Raw genomic sequence first — 18,715 nt, 5'->3', positions numbered from 1 at the left:
TGAAAATAAAAATTAAAAAATTTAAAAAATCTCTGACCTGAATTCATTTCTGGTGGCATGACAATTTTTTAAAAATACTTTTAAAATATTTAAAAATATGACAAGTTAAACAAACATAAATGTACCTATTGTGCATGTCTTTGGACTTTGGGGAAACCAGAGCACTCGGAGGAAACCCACGCAAACACAGGTAGAACATGCAAACTATACACAGAAATGCCAACTGACCCAGCCGGGGCTCGAACCAGTGACCTTCTTGCTGTGAGGCAATTGCTCTTCCCACTGTGCAACTGTGATGCTTGTGAATTCATTAATTCGTTATTTTGCTTTGGCTTAGTCCCTAATTTCGCCACAGTGGAACCGCCTTAATTTAATTAAATTTGTTTTTCTTATATATTTTCTTTTTTTTCTTTCCCTCTTCTCTTGTTTACCCATTTGTAGTTGTAGTTGTACTTGTAATGCTTAAAAATTTCATAAAATTATTAAAATCTTATTGTATATTCAGATTTATCTGTCAATGTGTAAATAGCCTTTTATTTTGAAATATGTTATAGATTTAGACAACAAGTGAGCAATTAGCACATTAAAAACTAAATTAAAATAGAGTCCTTAAGAATCACTTGCTTTTTTTTTGTGCTTTTAAAAAGGTCTTGAAAACTTCACAGGAAGTGTAGACAGAAAAGGGAAGTATGTGGGTGTTGAGGTTTTTCAGCAACATGATGGGAGAATATGTTGTTTTTATATACAGTTAAAGTTAGATTTATTAGCCCTCTTGAATTATTGCTGTAGCTCTCCTGCTATTTCCCCCCCAATTTCTGTTTAACGGAGAGAAGATTTTTTTAACACATTTCTAAATATAATAGTTTGTTCTGTAGACAATCGGGGAAAAATGCTTAAGGGGGTTAATAATATTGACCTTAATATGATATTTTTTTAAATATAAACTGTTTTTGTTCAAGCCAAAAAAAAGCCTTTCTCCAGAAGAAAAAATATTATGGGAAATACTGTGAAAATTTCCTTACAATGTTAAACATCATTTGGGAAATATGTGAAAAAAAAATTCACAGCAGGAAGTTTGACTTCAACTGTATGTTCCTAGTCATCAAATTTAGTATCTATAAAAGACCTTACTTTGTCTCCATTACTATCTAAAGAAAATGACCACAACAGCTCGACTGATCACATGAGACCAGATTTTCTACCCGAATTACTGCTATCTTGTGTATTTGATGTGTTTAGCTTCACGAGACCTTCTGTTATTGTTTGGAATCTTCTTCTTAGATATAGAAGAGACTCACTGTTCTGTGTTTTTACTCTTTGTTTTTTTTGTCCAGCATTTAAAAGCAGACCTGATGAGACAGTTTGACGCTCAAGTGAATGAGTTCATGGACAGTCTGATAGAGGAGTCTGCCAGTCTGGGCTCTTCGCATGTCAGCACAGTCTTTCCTCTCTCAGATAAGGAGAAAAGCAAACTCAGGTATTGCGAACGGCAGGATTTGTCTGATAGACAGCATTATTTTATTTACTCTAATCCCCATTTTTATGTCACTCTATACTTGTAGAGCTGCACAATATTTCATTTTAGCATTGATATGGCATGTGTGCGTCTTACAACAGGCACTCAATATAGGATAGACTCTAAATAAATTCAAGTGGCCTGAATAGAAAAGACATTATTCACTAAATAAAAACAAATGCATACATTTACCACACTGAAAACCCTAATAAGTTGACTGAACTAAATTAATTGAGTAAACTCGTTGCCTCAATTTAATTGAGTAATGGAGTCTCCCAAAACTTGCATATTTAGGTTTATTCAACTTGCCGGTTTTGTAGATTATACTTAAATTGTTCAGTTCATTTTACTTAAGAACTAACTAACTGAAAATTAACAAAACAATTTTGAATTTATATAATTTTACTTAATAAACTTGAATATGATGATAATTCCAGTCACATCAGTCGTCGCATGTTCAGAAAACAGAGCAAATACCGTTAGACCTTTGACTTTTTTATTTTTTGAATTACACCAATCAGAGCATTAGTCTCTTGTTGCCAGGCAGAACTCCTTAAGTTTAAGTTTAACAACTTTATTAATCCCACCAGGGGCAATTAGATTAGGGTAATAGCTTTTCATGATTCAACAAACACAGACAAATCGCTTACAAACAGTGTTAAAAAACAAAACAAAAACAATAACAATCCAGCATGCTTCATGTATAATTTCATAAATAGTTAAAAAAAAAAAAAAAAAAAAAAAAAACCTTGGATAAACACATGTATTAGAAATGTAAATTTAAAAATTGCTAAAATGTAATGTTGTAAAGCCTTACTGCCTCTGGAACAAATGTAAATTTATATCTGTTGGAAGAGCATTTAATGCTTCTTAACCTTCTTCCAGAGGGCAACAGAACAAAAAAAGGCTTCAGAGGATGGGAGTCATCTCTTATCACACTTTGAGTTTTCCTTAATACTTGCTGTTCATGTAACTCTGCTAGACTCCTCAGAGGTAGACCAATAATCTTGGAGCAAGTCTTGACTAAATTTTGTAGTCGATTTTTCTCTCCAACGGAAAGTGAAGAGAACCAGCATAAAAAGGAAAAGCTTAATAAACTCTCGATATAGGTGGTATAAAAAGTTCTCAGTATGTGTTTTTCTACACAGAAAGAGTTCAGTTTTCTAAGAACATACATTCTCTGGTGCACTTTCTTAGCAACAGCTTCTGAATTCTGCTGGAACTTTAATGTGGTATCAAATATTGTACCAAGATACTTATATTCCTGTACTCTTTCAACTTGTTTTCCGTTAAAATACACTGGTTTCACTTCTAAGGCATTTTTTCTAAAATCAATCACCATCTCTTTTGTTTTTGTGATATTCAGTTGTAGTTCAGCTTCTTTGCACCACTTAAAAAACGCATTATGCTTATCGCTGTCATTACAATCTGTATTTGTTAACAAGGATAAAAAAACTGTGTCGTCAGCATACTTGATTATATGGCAGTTGTTCTTAGTGCTACGACATTCATTTGTGTACAATATAAAAAGTATTGAGGACAGTACACAACCCTGTGGAGATCCTATTGATGTAAAAAGCATGTATGAAAGCACTCCGTTCAACATGACTCTCTGCTGCCTACATGTCAAGAAGTCTAAAATCCATAAAACCAAACCATGACTCACATCAAATTCATCTACAAGTTTCTTCGCTAAAATAAAAGGATTCACAGTATTAAATGCAGAGGAGAAGTCCACAAATAGCATTCTTGCAAAAGCACCTTTACTCTCTAAATGTTGATGTACGGTATTTAGAAGGAAAAGCTTTGCATCATCTACCCCTCTTTTAGTGCGATATGCAAACTGCAAAGAATCCAACTTATGATTAGTTTCTGTCAGCAGTTGTGACTTAACCTCTCTCTCTAAGGCTTTCATAACTAAGGACGTTAAGGCTATGGGCCGAAAATCATTAAGGGAGTTTGATTTCTCTTTCTTTGGAATAGGTATTACGTTAGATGTTTTCCATAAGTGAGGAACCACTGCTTGATTCAGGGAAGCCTGAAACAAGGAATGAAACACTACACTGAGTTGCTCTGCACAGTGTTTAAGTGTTCTTCCACAAAATGCCATCTGGACCAGGTGCTTTATTAACAGGTGTAGCTTTCAACTGCTTAACTACATTAAAAAGCTGTAAATCCAAAGGAGTAGAGGGACTCAGTTTTTGTTTGAATTCAGTAAGATCATGGCTTGTACTGTGTTTTTCAAAGCGTGTAAAAAAGAGGTTAAGATCATTGGCCAATACATAGTCACCTTGGTTCTTTGATGTCATTTGCTTTGGCTTATTTATATCTGCCATACTCTTAATTCCATGCCAGACAGCCCTCATATCACCTTGAACAAATTTATCCTCTATTTTATTTTTATAATTTAATTTAGCCAGTCTTATTGTCCTTTTAACCTCCTTATTGATTGTTCTCCTTATTGATTGTTCTTGCACGGCCAATCAAAAAAAAAAAAATTGTGAAAAAAAAACATTGTTTTTAGTTTTACAAGTATGAATCATTATGAAGAGATCAATAAACTTGAAATCTTGAGTTTATGGTTTTTAAAGGTGAATGAGTTATCCTAACAAATATTAACAAGTTATGATGCCAAAATACAGTACTTTAAGTAATGATTACTTAAAGCAACTTGAGTGTTTAAGTAAAGACAACATTAGGGTTTACAGTTTAAATAATCAAGTTATAATGCTATTCATTATAGCTTACATACATATTTTTGAAAATAACCACATTTTATTTAATTATTTTATTTTTCATTTTTTAATTGTCCCTGAGAAATAAATCACATGACAAATCTTTGAAATAGGCTATATTTTTCCTCCCATTAAGATCGTCCAATGGGCAGGGTGGATTAATATTTGGTAGCCCAACTGGAAAATATAATAGACCCGGGATGTCGGGCTAACAGTTTTGCAAGCCCTTCATCTACAATTATAGTCGGGATTATATGACCAGGAACCACAATCCAGAACACATGCAATTTGTGGACTCACTATAGAATTTAACCACAATAAAGTTGAGGTTGGGCGACACGGTGGCTCAGTAGTTAGCACTGTCGCCTCACAGCAAGAAGGTCGCTGGTTGTCCCGGCTGGGTCGGTTAGCGTTTCTGAGGAGTTTGTATGTTCTCCCCATGTTCACGTGGGTTTCCTCTGGGTGCTCTGGTTTCCCCTACAGTCCACAGACATTCGCTATAGGTGAATTGAATAAGCTAAATTGGCCGTAGTGTACTGTATATGTGAGAGTGAGAGTGTATGGATGTTTCCCAGTTACTGGGTTGCAGCTGGAAGGGCATCCGCTGTGTAAAACATATGCTGGATAAGTGGGCGGTTCATTCCGCTGTGGCGACCCCTGATAAATAAAGGGAATAAGCCGAAGAAAAATGAATAAATGAAGAGTTAAGATTTAGCATCTGCATTTTTAAGGCTGTGCAAGTATTTCAAGAGCGTCTAAAGAAACTTCATCATTTGAAACGTGAATAAAGATGAATTTTATTGATTTATTTATACGATAAAGACTATACGGTGTTGTTTTACATTTGATTATTTAATTTATGTACCTGAACACTGATCGACTGCACAGAAAGCCATAAAATACAGTTTATTTCACTTTTATTTTAGTTCATTTGTATTTACAGTATCTTACTCTTTTATTTATTATATTTTATGCATGATTCACTCCCTTACAGAATCATCCCAAATAAAAAAAATGTGAATTCTTTTTTAATAGATCTATTCCAGTCATCTGGCGAGATTGTATTCATATCGCAATATACAGAGTCAAAACGATTACATTAGTTAAATTTAAATCCTTTTAAAAGTTTTCCCAAGTGTTGCTTAACAGAGAGAAGATTATTTTAACACATTTGTAAACATAAAACTTTTAAAAATAAATTTCTAATAGCTGATTTTTTTGTCTTTGCCATGATGACAGTGTGTAATATTTCTCTACTTATTATGCAAGATACTAGTATTTAGCTTAAAGTGCAATTTAAAGACTTGACCATGTTTTTATGTTAACTAGGTAAGTTAGGATGATTAGGCAAGTTTTTGGATAACAATGGGTTCATGGGTTGTTCTGTTGATAATCTAAGAAGATACATATACAGTGCTTAGTATATATGAGTACGCCCCATTTTGAAAATGAATATTTTTATATATTTCTCAGTGAGTATGGGTTATATATTTTGGTGCATCTGAACAAAAAATATTTATTAAACAGATATACTTATTAAAAAAATATTTTCAGGGTTCATACGGTCATGTAAAACCTAGAAAACCTGGAAAAGTTTGACATGGCATTTTGCAGGCCTGGAAAAGTTTTGGAAAAACAGAAAAACCCAGTTTTAGAAAAGTCGTGGAAATTAGTTTAACAAATATCTGTAAACTTGAATATATGTTAATTGACTTTACTACTTTTCTGTCTTTGGCCAAAAACATGGTCTCACATTACTTGCTCACACAACATTCATTCATTCATTCATTCATTCATTCATTCATTCATTTTACTTTGGCTTAGTCTCAATTTCAGAGCTTACACACAGCGGGAAAGAACCACCATATGTAAGCATTATCTAAATAAATCTTACATACAATAGATATAAAAAATTAATTCAAACTAAATAGATTGTTGTGTGTTTTAAGATATGCTATAATACATTAAAATGTGCATTGTTTTTTATTATTATTTACCATGTATACATAGACATTCCATTAAACATTAGGTTATTAAAATTTACTTGAATGTCCTGGAAAAGTCAAGGAAAAATCATGGAATTTTAGTTGTAAAAATGTGTATGAATCTTTAGAAGTGGAAGAAAATTGTCAATATTTTTGTTTCTCGTGATTTTTGAAAATTTTATTTAATATTTTTCCTTAACATATAAATTTGGGCTACTAATTTTTGAACCATTATTGTAAGTTATTTTGTTAAATCAGCTCCAGATTTGGCTTCAGTACTCACTAATCTAATGTATATGCACAAATATAATTGTAATGTGAAGTTGACGCTGACAACAGGGGTACGGATCCAAATGCAGGTTTATAATGCAGAGAATAGTCAGACAAGCAACTGTCAACACAGGGGCAAACAGATATATACAGGCAATCCATAGTCATGGTCATAAAACAGGCGAATGGTCAAAAAGCAGGCAGCAAGTGACGTAAAACAAACAAAACAAAGCAAGGTTCAAACACAGAAAGCAAGGCAAGGAAACCGCATCGTAATGTTCACAATGACAGCACAACAGCAATAAGAGTGTCAAAGTGAGCCAAATATATGTGTGTGTAATCAATATATGAGCAGCATCAGCTGTGGGAGTGTTATCAATGGAGACTTGGAGCAGGTGTGTGTGTGTTGCATGACAGGACTTGTAGTTTCCTATTGAGGCAGGATTGTAGTTCGTGTGAATGTGATCTCCAGTGATTTATGACAATTAGATAAGGTGATTGTGACAATAATATTGTAAAGCATGCTATCGAAAATATTAATTTAAGAGATTTGTGGGGGGTGTACTCATGTATGCTGAGCCGTGAGCACTGTATCTTATACATATGGGGCTAATAGTATCGACCTTAAAAAAATTACAAAATCAGCCAAACTAAAAAAAATAAGACTTTAACAGAAGTAAAATATAATAGGAAATGCTGTAAATATGTCTTTGGTCTATTAAACAGCACTTTAAAAAGAATACAAAACTCAGAGGTCTAATAACTCTTTCTAAAACTGTATATTATAGAAAAATAAAATGCAGCAATGTCAGATTTTTTCAATATCGTGCAGCCCTGCTCTTTAGTGCTTTAACTCATACTCTTTTGGTTTTTAATCATCTTATCTTCTCCTGCAGGAATGCACAACCTTCTCAAGGCCAGAGCAAGCAGTTTGTGATTCGCCGTTCGCTGTTAGAGTGAGTCACGAGTGCCTTTTCTGAGACTTTATACACAAACCTGTATTGATGTGCGTGAAATCTCTGATTGGTTTCTGTCTGTGGTGAGATGTAGATGATGAGATGTGGCTTTCAGTCGATTTGCCGACCTAAATCAACTGCTTTGTTAATGCACAAGTTATGTGGTTATTCAGGAACACAGTGTGGTCCTTGAGGTTACCAGAAAAACACATGATCATTCTGAATGTGGATGTCTGTGAATTAATAGTGCTTATCAACCTATTTTTTCTGCAGTGATCTGTTTGAGGTGAACCACATCCGCACTATCTATCACATGTTCATCGCTCTGCTTATCCTCTTCATCTTCAGCACGCTCGTCGTGGACTTCATCGATGAGGGCAGGTTAGGATATTCATTAGCACTTTTGAAGTCCAGTTTGCTTCGGTTTTTAAGACAGCAGCCTTGTTTTATATGTTAAAAGTTTGTCCTTGCCAAGTTTTGCAGAGATATAAACAGATATATTTTGTTTTCACAGTGTTACCATGGTCTCCTTGATAAATAAATGAAGCTCTGGAACTATTTAATTCTATAAAACGAATAAAACATTTGTTCATTTCAATATTTATAATACATTATTAAAGGGATAGAAAATTCTGCCATCATTTGCTCACCCTTCATTTGTCACAAACCTGTTTGAGATTCTTTCTTCTGTTGAACACAAAGGAAGATATTTTGAAAAATGTTGGAAACCAGTAGCCATTGACTTGCGTAGTATTTGTTAGTTTTATTATGGAAATCAATGGTTACAGGTTTACAATATTACTCTAAAAATCTTCTTTTGTGGGCGACATGGTGGCTCAGTGGTTAGCACTGTCACCTCACAGCAAGAACGTCACTGTTTCGAGTCCTGCTTAAGCCAGTTGTCTTTTTTGTGTGGAGTTTGTATGTTCTCCCTCTGGTTTCTCCCACAGCCCAAAGACATGCGCTATAGGTGAATTGAATAAATTAAACTGGCCTTAGTGTATGTGTGTGCATGTGAGAGTGTATGGGTGTTTCCCAGTACTGGGTTGCAGCTGGAAGGGCATCCGCTGTGTAAAACATATGCTGTTGGCGATTCATTCCGCTGTGGGGACCCCTGATGAATAAATAGGACTAAGCTAAAGGAAAATGAACAACATAGGCTCGTTCTGAAAACGTAGCCAGAGGGATGTATGGCTGCATTTAATTTTTTTTAATGAACGCTACGGGGCGGTATGACGGCATTTCTTTTCGCGCTTACCAGCTGACCACTTACCTCCATATGGACGGCTTCCCCACTGTAACCAGTTTGTCCCGTAAGCTCGCCATGTACTAGAGACGCAGAGAGGTGATGATCACGACGACGGGGTTCGGGTCCGGTGAAGAACGGTTACAGAAAGCAGGTAAGACAAAAACAGATGCCAAAAAATAAAATAAACAAGAAAATAATAGGATGAGAATGTGGTAAAACATGATAAAAATTAGACGAGGACTTTTCTTTTTCTGGATTTCTTTTGAAAGTTGTCGGTTGGATTTAGGGAAGTGGGTGGGCGGGTCAATCAATACAATTGGTTGGGTTTAGGGAAGGAGAAGGGTGGGTCTGTCGATCACTCAGTCATTCAGTCAGTCAAACAGACAGTCAGCGGCCTCTGGTGGGTCTACGCGAGTACAGCAGCGAATGGCACTCGCGAGAGAAATTTGACATCTGAAAAAGTGTACACAGCGGCCTCTGGTGGATTCGTGAAAACAAAAACTGCAAAGTAGCTCCTGGGACGTATTTCGTGGTCTCCAGAAATGTATATAGAGGTATGTTTTCAGAATGAGCCTGGGTTGAAAATGAATGAATGAATCTTTGTTTGTGTTCAACAGAAAAAAGAAATGTATAAAGGTTTGAAACCACTTGATGCTGAGTATTTGTTTGTTTTACTATAGAAGTCAATGGTTACAAATTTCAGACATTCTTCTAACTATATTCTTTTGTGTTCAACAAAAAAAGAAACTTATAATGTTTGAAAACACTTGATGGCAAGTAAAATGGAGTTAATTTTTATTTTTGGGTGAACTATCTCTTTAAATTTGTCAAAAGTTGTCTCTTATTTTTTGATGGTTGTATTTTTAAAGTAATGTTAACAAAGATGAATAAATACTGGAAAAATAACTAATTTATGTTCTGTTCTGCTTTCTGAAGTCTATATATTTTTAAATAAATAAATCCATAAATAAGCAAGTCATTTGATAGATTTTGACCCTGAAGAATATTTTAAGATACACAAACATTTTCATTGCAGTAAAAAAACATATTATGTTAGGATTGATACACAATGATACTTTGGGTCCAAATTGACCCACAATTTTATAATTATATAAACATTTTACATGCAACATGTAAATGTTAGCTACATTGCTTGTATTGTAATATTAATCTCCACATAGTGATGACAAAATCCACCAATGCAACTGATATATCAAACTTATCCAAGAGTGTTTGCTAACTAGTTCACTATGCACCTTCAATCTTACTTGCAGGAAAATATAAATAGTAAGCAATAAGACGATGTATGGAGATGTTAATTTGTGATGTTTTTGTGACATTTTTCTTGCTCTCTGTAGACTGGTGCTGGAGTTTGACCTGTTGGTGTACGCATTTGGCCAGTTTCCTCTAGTGGTTGTGACATGGATGTGTATGTTCCTGTCCACCCTTGTTGTTCCATATGTTCTGCTGGTTGTCTGGGCCGGTATTTACTCCTCTTCACAGCATCGGGTGTTATGGACAGTGCTGGCTGGTTCTATCCTGCTCATCTACCAGGGGCTGGGTTTGGGTTTCCTTCCCACATACGTGGTGCTGAAGAATGGCCTTCCACCTGCTTCATGCTTCATACTGATTCTAGAACAGGTACTCCGTAAAAGTAGCAAAACTATTTTTTATATGACTCTTTGTTTATTTTTTATTCATGTGTTTATTGTGTGTTTAGTGTTCATTTGGTTCTCAAATAATTTAATAATATACAGCTGAAGTCAAAATGATTAGCCCTGCTGTGAATTGTTATATTTCTAAATGATATTTAACAGAGCAAGGAATTTTTCACAGTATTTCCTATAATATTTTTTCATCTGGAGAAAATTTGTTTTATTTTGGCTAGAATAAAAGCAGTTTTATATATTTTTATAACTATTTCAAGGTCAATATTATTAACCCTCTTAAGCAATATATTTTTCAATTGTCTACAGAAGAAACCATCGCTATACAATTGTAACGGTGAGACATTGGACAGTTGAATTGAGGATCCATGTGCAGAATTTATTAAACAGAGTATGGTCAGGCAGGCAAAGGTTGATCGAATGAGGAACATACTTCGTAGTGTACAAAAACAAGACTCAGCCCTGTGTGTGTGCAAGTGTGGTGCATAATGAGTCCTTGATGATCTGACAGCGGTGTGTGTGTAATCATTGGTGATTCCGGAACAGGTGTGTGTGAGGTGCATGATGGTATTTGTAGTCCAGTTCTGTGATATATTTGTAGTTTACCAGCTATCGGCCCAGGCTAGATTGCTGGTAATTATGACAGCAATGACTTGCCTAATTACCCTAACTTAACCTAATTAACCAAGTTAAGCCTTTAAATGTCACATTAAGCTGAATACTAGCATCTTGAAAAATATCTAGTCAAATATTATGTACTGTCATCATGGCAAAGATAAAGGAAATCAGTTATTAGACACTAGTTATTAAATATTTTATGTTTAGAAATGTGTTATCTGATTCTTCATTCCATTAAATGGAAATTTGGGAAAAATATACAGGGGACTCATAATTCAGGAGGACTAATCATTCTGAATTCAACTGTATATACATTTTTTGATTTGAGGTGTTTATTATGAATTTCCAGCTGAATGTAGTTTTTTTTTTTTTTGGTGTAAACAGGTGCGACTGATGATGAAGTCTCACTCTTTCATCAGGGAAAATGTGCCAAGAGTCCGATCCTTAGATCGAAATAAATCAAGTAAGAGCTTCACTTAAATGCAGGTCACACACAAACACAAAAAACCTAATAACAACATCTTGTGTTTTAATCGAGCTTTTTCTTGTTTCTTTTGTTTATTTTAAGATTTAGTAGCTGTTCCTCAGTTCACCCAGTACATCTACTTTCTTTTTGCACCCACACTAATATACAAGGACAATTATCCACGGTAGGACTGACGGTCTGTCGGTTTTTAAGAAAATATATGTGTGTTTCAATTTTTTATTTTGTATATAAAATGTTTAATACAAATAAGCAAATACATCTTTATTAACTTTATGTTTGTACTGTTTATTTAGTTAAATGTAATTTAAATTAGGCGACGCAGTGGCGCAGTAGGTAGGGCTGTCGCCTCACAGCAAGAGTCACTTGCTGTCTTCAAGAAACGACTAAAAACGCAACTGTTCAGTCTCCACTTTCCTTCCTAATCTGCAACTGCCTCTCTGGCTATACCACTAACTGTGCCCCATCTCTCTCTCTCTCTCTCTCAAGAAAAAAAGAAAGAAAAAAAAAACCATTTTTACTAATGCTTTGCTTGTTAGACTTTACACACCTGAAACTTGTCTATAGCACTTGCTCACTGCTGCTCTTATAGTTGTGAATTGCTTCCTTGTCCTCATTTGTAAGTCGCTTTGGATAAAAGCGTCTGCTAAATGACTAAATGTAAATGTAAGAAAGTCGCTGGTTCGAGCCTCGGCTGGGTCAGTTGGCGTTTCTGTGTGGAGTTTGCATGTTCTCCCCGTGTTCGCGTGGGTTTCCTCCGAGTGCTCTGGTTTCCCCCACAGTCCAAAGACATGCGCTATAGGTGAATTGGGTAAACTAAATTGTCCATAGTGTATGAGTGTGAATGGATGTTTCCCAGAGATGGGTTGCAGCTGGAAGTGCATCCACTGCGTTAAACATGTGCTGGATAAGTTGGCGGTTCATTCCGCTGTGGTGACCACGGATTAATAAAGGGACTAAGCCGAAAAGAAAATGAATGAATGAATTTAAATTAATAAAAAAACATTTATTCATTAATTAATTCATTCATTCAATCACCAGTTAGTTAGTTAGTTTGTTTGTTAGCTAAATGTAATGACAATCATACGTATTTTACAATAGTTTAAAAAAGACAGTTTCTAAAATGCTATCAGTGTAATAATTGTTTATGTAGCAAAGAAATATTTAGTAAAATTTTTTTTATTGAATATTGAAAGACTGTATTTAAGTATCAGTGTGCAAGCCCAAAATATGAATGAATTAATCATAAATCCTTATACTTTGCCTCCATCCTTCAAACCACTAGTTACTGTTACTCATTTGTCAGCAAGATGTTTTTAATTATTGAAAGTATTATAAAGTGTAATATTCATCATTCAATGATTCGATCATTCATTCGTTAATTTTCTTTTCGGCTAAGTCCCTTAATTAAACTGGGGTCGCCACAGCGGAATGAACCGCCAACTTATCCAGCATATGTTTTATTCAGTGGATGCCCTTCCAGCTGCAACCCATCACTTTGAAACATCCATCCACACTCATTCACACACATACACAACAGACAATTTAGCTTACCCAATTCACCTGTACCACATCTTTTTTGAACTTGTGGGGGAAACCCACGCGAACGCAGGTACAGGAACATGCAAACTCATCACAGAAACGCCAACTCACCCAGCCGAGGCTCGAACCAGCGACCTTCTTGCTGTGCGGCAGTTGTGCTACCCACTGCGCCACCGTGCTGCCCAATATGATCATCTACTGTATTATATATTTAAATACACACAGCTCAGAATAAATTTATATTTACTTCAATATATCTGTTATCTAAATAACAATTCTTAATAACAGGGATGTTATATTAGAAAGTTGGTTTATTTATTTATTTACTATTTGACATTTACTCTAACACTTTTGTCACTTTGTTGTATTTGTAGAAATCCATGTATTCGGTGGGGCTACGTGGCTACAAAGTTTTCTCAGGTGGGCTTTTTTGAAAGAGAGTGTTTTTATGCTGCGATTTCTATAAACATTTATTTTGAGATTTGCACTGTATTGTAACACTGAAATGTTGAACTGTTTGTTATTCTGTGTCCTTCCAGGTGCTGGGTAGTTTATTTTATGCATATTACATATTTGTGCGGCTGTGTATCCCTCAATTTCGCAATATCAGCATGCAGCTCTTCGACCCGAGGGCCATGGTGCTGTGTGTCTTCAACTCCATACTACCAGGTAGACTGCCAACAGAGCTACCATATCTAAAAAAAATTGAACATTTACCTACCATTTACATACTTTTAAGTAAGCCAAACCTTTTATTAGTTTCTTTTTTTCCTGTTGAACACAAAAGAAGATATTTTGAAGAATGTTGGAAACCATTTACACCCATATTAAGAAAAAATACTATGGAAATCCAACACTCTTCAAAATATGTTCTTTTTTGTTTGACACAAGGAATAAACTTAATTATTTTTTAATTGAACTGTTCATTTAATTGTAACCTATACACTGCAAAAATTGTTGCAAAAATACATTCTTACTTACATTTTTTGTCTTGTTTCCAGTCCAGATATCTACAAATACTTAAATCAAGAAGCTATCTAGAAAATGCTTCTTGATTTATTTTGCTTGTTTTAAAGAAAAACTAACTTAATTTTGAAATATTAGTTCCTAAAACAAGACAATATGTTTTGCATGTCTAGAATATGCTTCTTGATTTAAGATGTTTTGGATATTTAGTCTAGAAACAAGCCAAAAAAGGCATTATTTGCAGTGTATTAACATTTCTTTTTACTATTAAGTTGTTCAGATAAGAATTCCAATAAAGAGCGCATGCTGAAAGGGGTCACAAATGTAGTAAAATGGTTTAAAGGATGTAGTTTGTGTGATGGTTCTCTTGTGTACTTGTGTATAGGAGTGCTTGTGCTTTTCCTGGCATTCTTTGCTTTTCTGCATTGCTGGCTTAATGCATTTGCTGAAATGCTACGATTTGGAGACCGAATGTTTTATAAGGTAATAAACATCACTAATAGTTAAGCTTATATCATATGCTTTTATAATACAAATACAGATACATTCTAAAAGATGACATTTCAAATGAAGTCCTCATAATGCAATGCATTTTTCTAACAATGTGTTTTCTGCTAGGACTGGTGGAACTCCACTTCATATGCAAACTATTATCGCACATGGAATGTTGTAGTTCATGACTGGCTTTATTACTATGTCTACAGGGACTTCCTGTGGGTAAGTTATCAGTTAAACATTTAGAATTCTAGTTATAGCGTATATAGTTATAGTAGTAGATTCTAGTTATAAAGCAATGTATTCTTATTATAATATTTTTATTATATTATTATATATTATTTATATAACAATAATATATTATTATTATTATAAGTGGCTGTATGTCAAATTTAGAAAGCTTTGTTATTAGAGTTCCCTAGGGATTTAATGATTCAATCAACCCACAATTTTGATTTCACAATTCGATTTTCACACAGTTGTAAAAAGACTGAAGATAAACTGTTAGACGTCCTTTCAGTTAGTCATTGCTACACATTTCTTTGTGAAATTGAAATATAACATAATTTTTTCATTATATTTTATATTAATTACCATATTAACATTTTAAAAACAAACCACAAATCAAATAAGTTACACAAATAAAGTAAGGCTTTTTCTGTGCTCTTTCTATTTACAATGACAGGCAACCACTGAATTTTAATCATGATACAGAGTGGTGCAGCTTACAATACTTGCAGCATGAGCAGTTACTCTAAATTACAGTGTATAATTAAAACAATTGGAGCAAAAACAGAATGTCCTGACTTTAGTTTGTGAAACTATTGTCATAAAACAGGGGTGTTTAAACTCGGTCCTGGAGGGCCGGTGTCCTTCAAAGTTTAGTTCCAATCCCAATTAAACACACCTGAACCAGCTAATCAAGCTCTTACTACTGTAGGTATACTAAAAACTTTAATGCAGGTGTGTTGAAGAAAGTTGGAACTTTGCAGGACACCGGCCCTCCAGGACCGAGTTTAGACACCCCTGTTTTATGACAATAGTTTCACAAACTAAAGTCAGGACATTCTGTTTTTGCTCCAATTCTTTTAACTATACACTGTAATTTAGATTAAAAACTGCTCATGCTGCAAGTACTGTAAGCTGCACCACTCTGTATCATGATTAAAATTCAGTGGTTGCCTGTCATTTTAAATAGAAAGAGCACAGAAAAAATGAGTGTGAATGAGATGCTGATTCACTTTCTGCCAGCAGGTGGTGATAATGAACTGCTGTGTTAAGGGCCGTTCACACAGAATGTGTTTTACCTTTCCAATGTGCTACTTTTCTGTTGTTTTTCAATGTAAGCATGTGTTTGATGGATGTGTGTGTGACCAATACGGTTGTGTCTCATGTCTTTTGAAGCACCACGTACATGAGCTCCACGTTTTTTAGATGCTGTATAAAGTTGAAAGAACTTAACTTTCACACTCAATGCAGCTCAGACAGTTCATTCAGCTGTGGCGACCCCTGATAAATAATAACTAAGCCAAAAGAAAAATGAATGAATGCAGCTCATCACTGTCAGTTCCAAAGCAGTGGACCAATCAGAAGAGCTTGGAGGTGGGGAAACCATTGCAAGTTTTTGTTTACAGGCGCTCTGTGGCTTTTTTCAAACCATTCCAAACAATTACGTCTTGCGTTTTAAGAAACAAAGACGCATTCAGTGTGAATGAGCCCATATAGTGATTTCTGGATTAACGTTATAAACAAAGCAGTGCTGCACTTATAAACACTACTTTAATATGTATCATTCAGGGATAAAAGAAACCAAAAATACCATTTAAACTTTTCTAAAGACGTATTTAAATAGATTTTCAAATGCCTTGCGGTTCATCTTTACATCTCTAGCAACACCAGTGGCCGATAAGTGAACTGCAGCCAGCAACTTATTCCTCACACTCGCACTTCTGCGAATATAACATACAAGAAACCGAATGTGATTCAGTGCTTTAAAATACAATGCAAGTTTTTAAAATCATTCTTTGCTCTAAGCTCTTTCAACATTATCCTGAAGATTGTATTAGCATTTATTTAATAAGAGACAAACTAGGTTTCAGGAGCATAAATGTCACAACTTTTGATTTTTCACACCCAAAACATCCCAAGTCCATCACTCTACAGGCTCTTCATAAGCTGTTTGCACATTGGCAGTAAGAAAGCAAATAATGTATGAAAATTTGACATGCAGCTTCTTTAATGGATATAAAAATTTGTGCAGGCGGTTCATTCCGCTGTGGCGACCCCTGATTAATAAAGGGACTAAGCCGAAAAGAAAATGAATGAATGTATGAATGAATGAATAAAATTTGTGCAGAATTTTGTTCAAACATGCATAAATCTAAACCAAGTTGACTCTTCCACTTGTACAGATGACACAGAAGCGGTTTCGTGCGGTGGCCATGTTGGTTGTGTTTACTGTGTCTGCTGTAGTACACGAGTATGTTCTGGCCATCTGCTTCGGCTTCTTCTACCCTGTCATGTTCTGCCTCTTCATGTGCTTTGGAAGTAAGTAACCCATTTAGCAGGTAGAATTTACAACAGGGCAAACATATCTGAATGGATATTTAATCCAAAAATGATCATTTGTTGCTGTTTACTCACACTCATATGGTTAGAAAATAGATGGAAAGAATTATTGAAGTCCTTTGCTATTGGTTACCAACATTCTTAAAATATCTTCAGCGAATAAGCAACTAATACGTTTGTAACAAGTGGATGATCAGTAAATTTTTATATGAACCATTAATTGAATTGAAGTACATTACTTCACATTCACTTTTACTAGGGATGCACCAATGTATCGGCCGTCAATATTTATCGGTTGTTATTTGGATTGATTTAAAGCTATCTGCATATCAGCAATAATACAAAAAAATATGGTTTAATATTTACATTATAGTAATTTCACCTAGAAATGCCAGTCTAGTCCAAATATCTTCAAATACTTAAATCAAGAAACATTTTCTAGACAGGCAAAAAAAAATACTGTCTAGTTTTAAGAAATATTATGCCAAAATTAAGTGAGTTCTTTCTTAAAACAAGCAAAAAAAATCAGCCAATGGGGTAAGCAAAATTATCTTGTTTTTTTCTTTTGACATACGATTATTTTGCTTGCACCAATGTCAGATTATTTAGCTTGTTTTAAACTGATATTTAATCAAAAATAAAGATTTGTTGCCATTTACTCACCCTCATGTGATTAGAAAATAGAAGGAAAATAATATGGAGGTCAGATGTTATTGGTTAACAATAGAGGTGTAACGGTTGATCCATGTTGGTCACACACGTGACCTGTGGATTAATAACTTTTTTTTAACATATAGGTTAATCCAACATTTATAACAATTGCAGAGAGATTGCCTCCCGCATCACTCAAATCACGTGTATGCAAGCATTTTCACTTCCCTGTAAAATATAATGATGACGGGTAAAGTTGTGGTGGGACCTAAATGCATTCTTAGGTTATTAATTAAAGGTGTTTTCTGTCTTTTTTCTTGTACTAAATATCAGACCTAGAGTCTTATATGTACAAAATGTGCATTAAGATCCATTGGTTAGTTTGGTCTAAAACATCTTGGAGAATAAAAGTTTTCAAAAAACAGTACTTCAGTTTGCACTTTTAGCAAAATTTCTGATTATATATCCAGCAGAAACACTGGCTTTATTTGTGAAGTTTGAGTAAATATGTTCTATTATATGTTGAATAAAGGATGCTGTTGAACTTTAACTCTGAAAACCGGACTAACATAGTTACAATTTACTAGAACTTCTATGTTAAGCTGCTTTGACACAATCTACATTGTGAAAGTGCTATAGAAATAAACATGAATTAAAATAAAAGAAATATTGAATGGCAAAAATCACCTTTGAAATTGTCAGATTGTAATTATTTTTGATCTTAACTTGTCCCTCTCTTAAAATGTTAAATGTTGAATGTTAAATTGATCCAATCCATGTTCAGTAAAGCTAATTTAATGCAATAAAACTCTAGCTAGTACTGTATTGCAGTGTTTCCCAACCCTGTTCCTGAAGGCACACCAGTACAACAGTACACATTTTCAACCTCTTCCTAATTAAACACACCTGAATCAACTCATCAGTCCATTAGAAGAGACTCCAAATCCCGAAGATAAGGATATCCAAAATATGTATTGTTGGTGTGCCTCCAGTAACGGGGTTGGGAAACACTG

General features: G+C 34.6%; 1 protein-coding gene across 1 annotated transcript in view; it reads left to right on the top strand.

Annotated features, from left to right (window-relative positions):
* soat1 (sterol O-acyltransferase 1) overlaps positions 1–18,715 on the top strand; it is a 31,659-nt gene that overhangs the window by 7,610 nt on the left and 5,334 nt on the right. The window contains exons 4-14 of the mRNA XM_056463914.1: positions 1,335–1,477; positions 7,403–7,462; positions 7,736–7,843; positions 10,070–10,352; positions 11,381–11,459; positions 11,565–11,646; positions 13,397–13,442; positions 13,562–13,691; positions 14,374–14,471; positions 14,607–14,705; positions 16,895–17,030. Of these exons, the coding sequence (XP_056319889.1) occupies positions 1,335–1,477; positions 7,403–7,462; positions 7,736–7,843; positions 10,070–10,352; positions 11,381–11,459; positions 11,565–11,646; positions 13,397–13,442; positions 13,562–13,691; positions 14,374–14,471; positions 14,607–14,705; positions 16,895–17,030 (1,264 nt within the window). The remainder of the gene's footprint in view (positions 1–1,334; positions 1,478–7,402; positions 7,463–7,735; positions 7,844–10,069; positions 10,353–11,380; positions 11,460–11,564; positions 11,647–13,396; positions 13,443–13,561; positions 13,692–14,373; positions 14,472–14,606; positions 14,706–16,894; positions 17,031–18,715) is intronic.

This window comes from Danio aesculapii, chromosome 8, assembly GCF_903798145.1.
Source record: "Danio aesculapii chromosome 8, fDanAes4.1, whole genome shotgun sequence".
Lineage (NCBI taxonomy): Eukaryota > Metazoa > Chordata > Actinopteri > Cypriniformes > Danionidae > Danio > Danio aesculapii.
The sequence above is the reverse complement of the archived record's forward strand: the minus strand, read 5'-3'. Positions and strand labels throughout refer to the sequence as shown.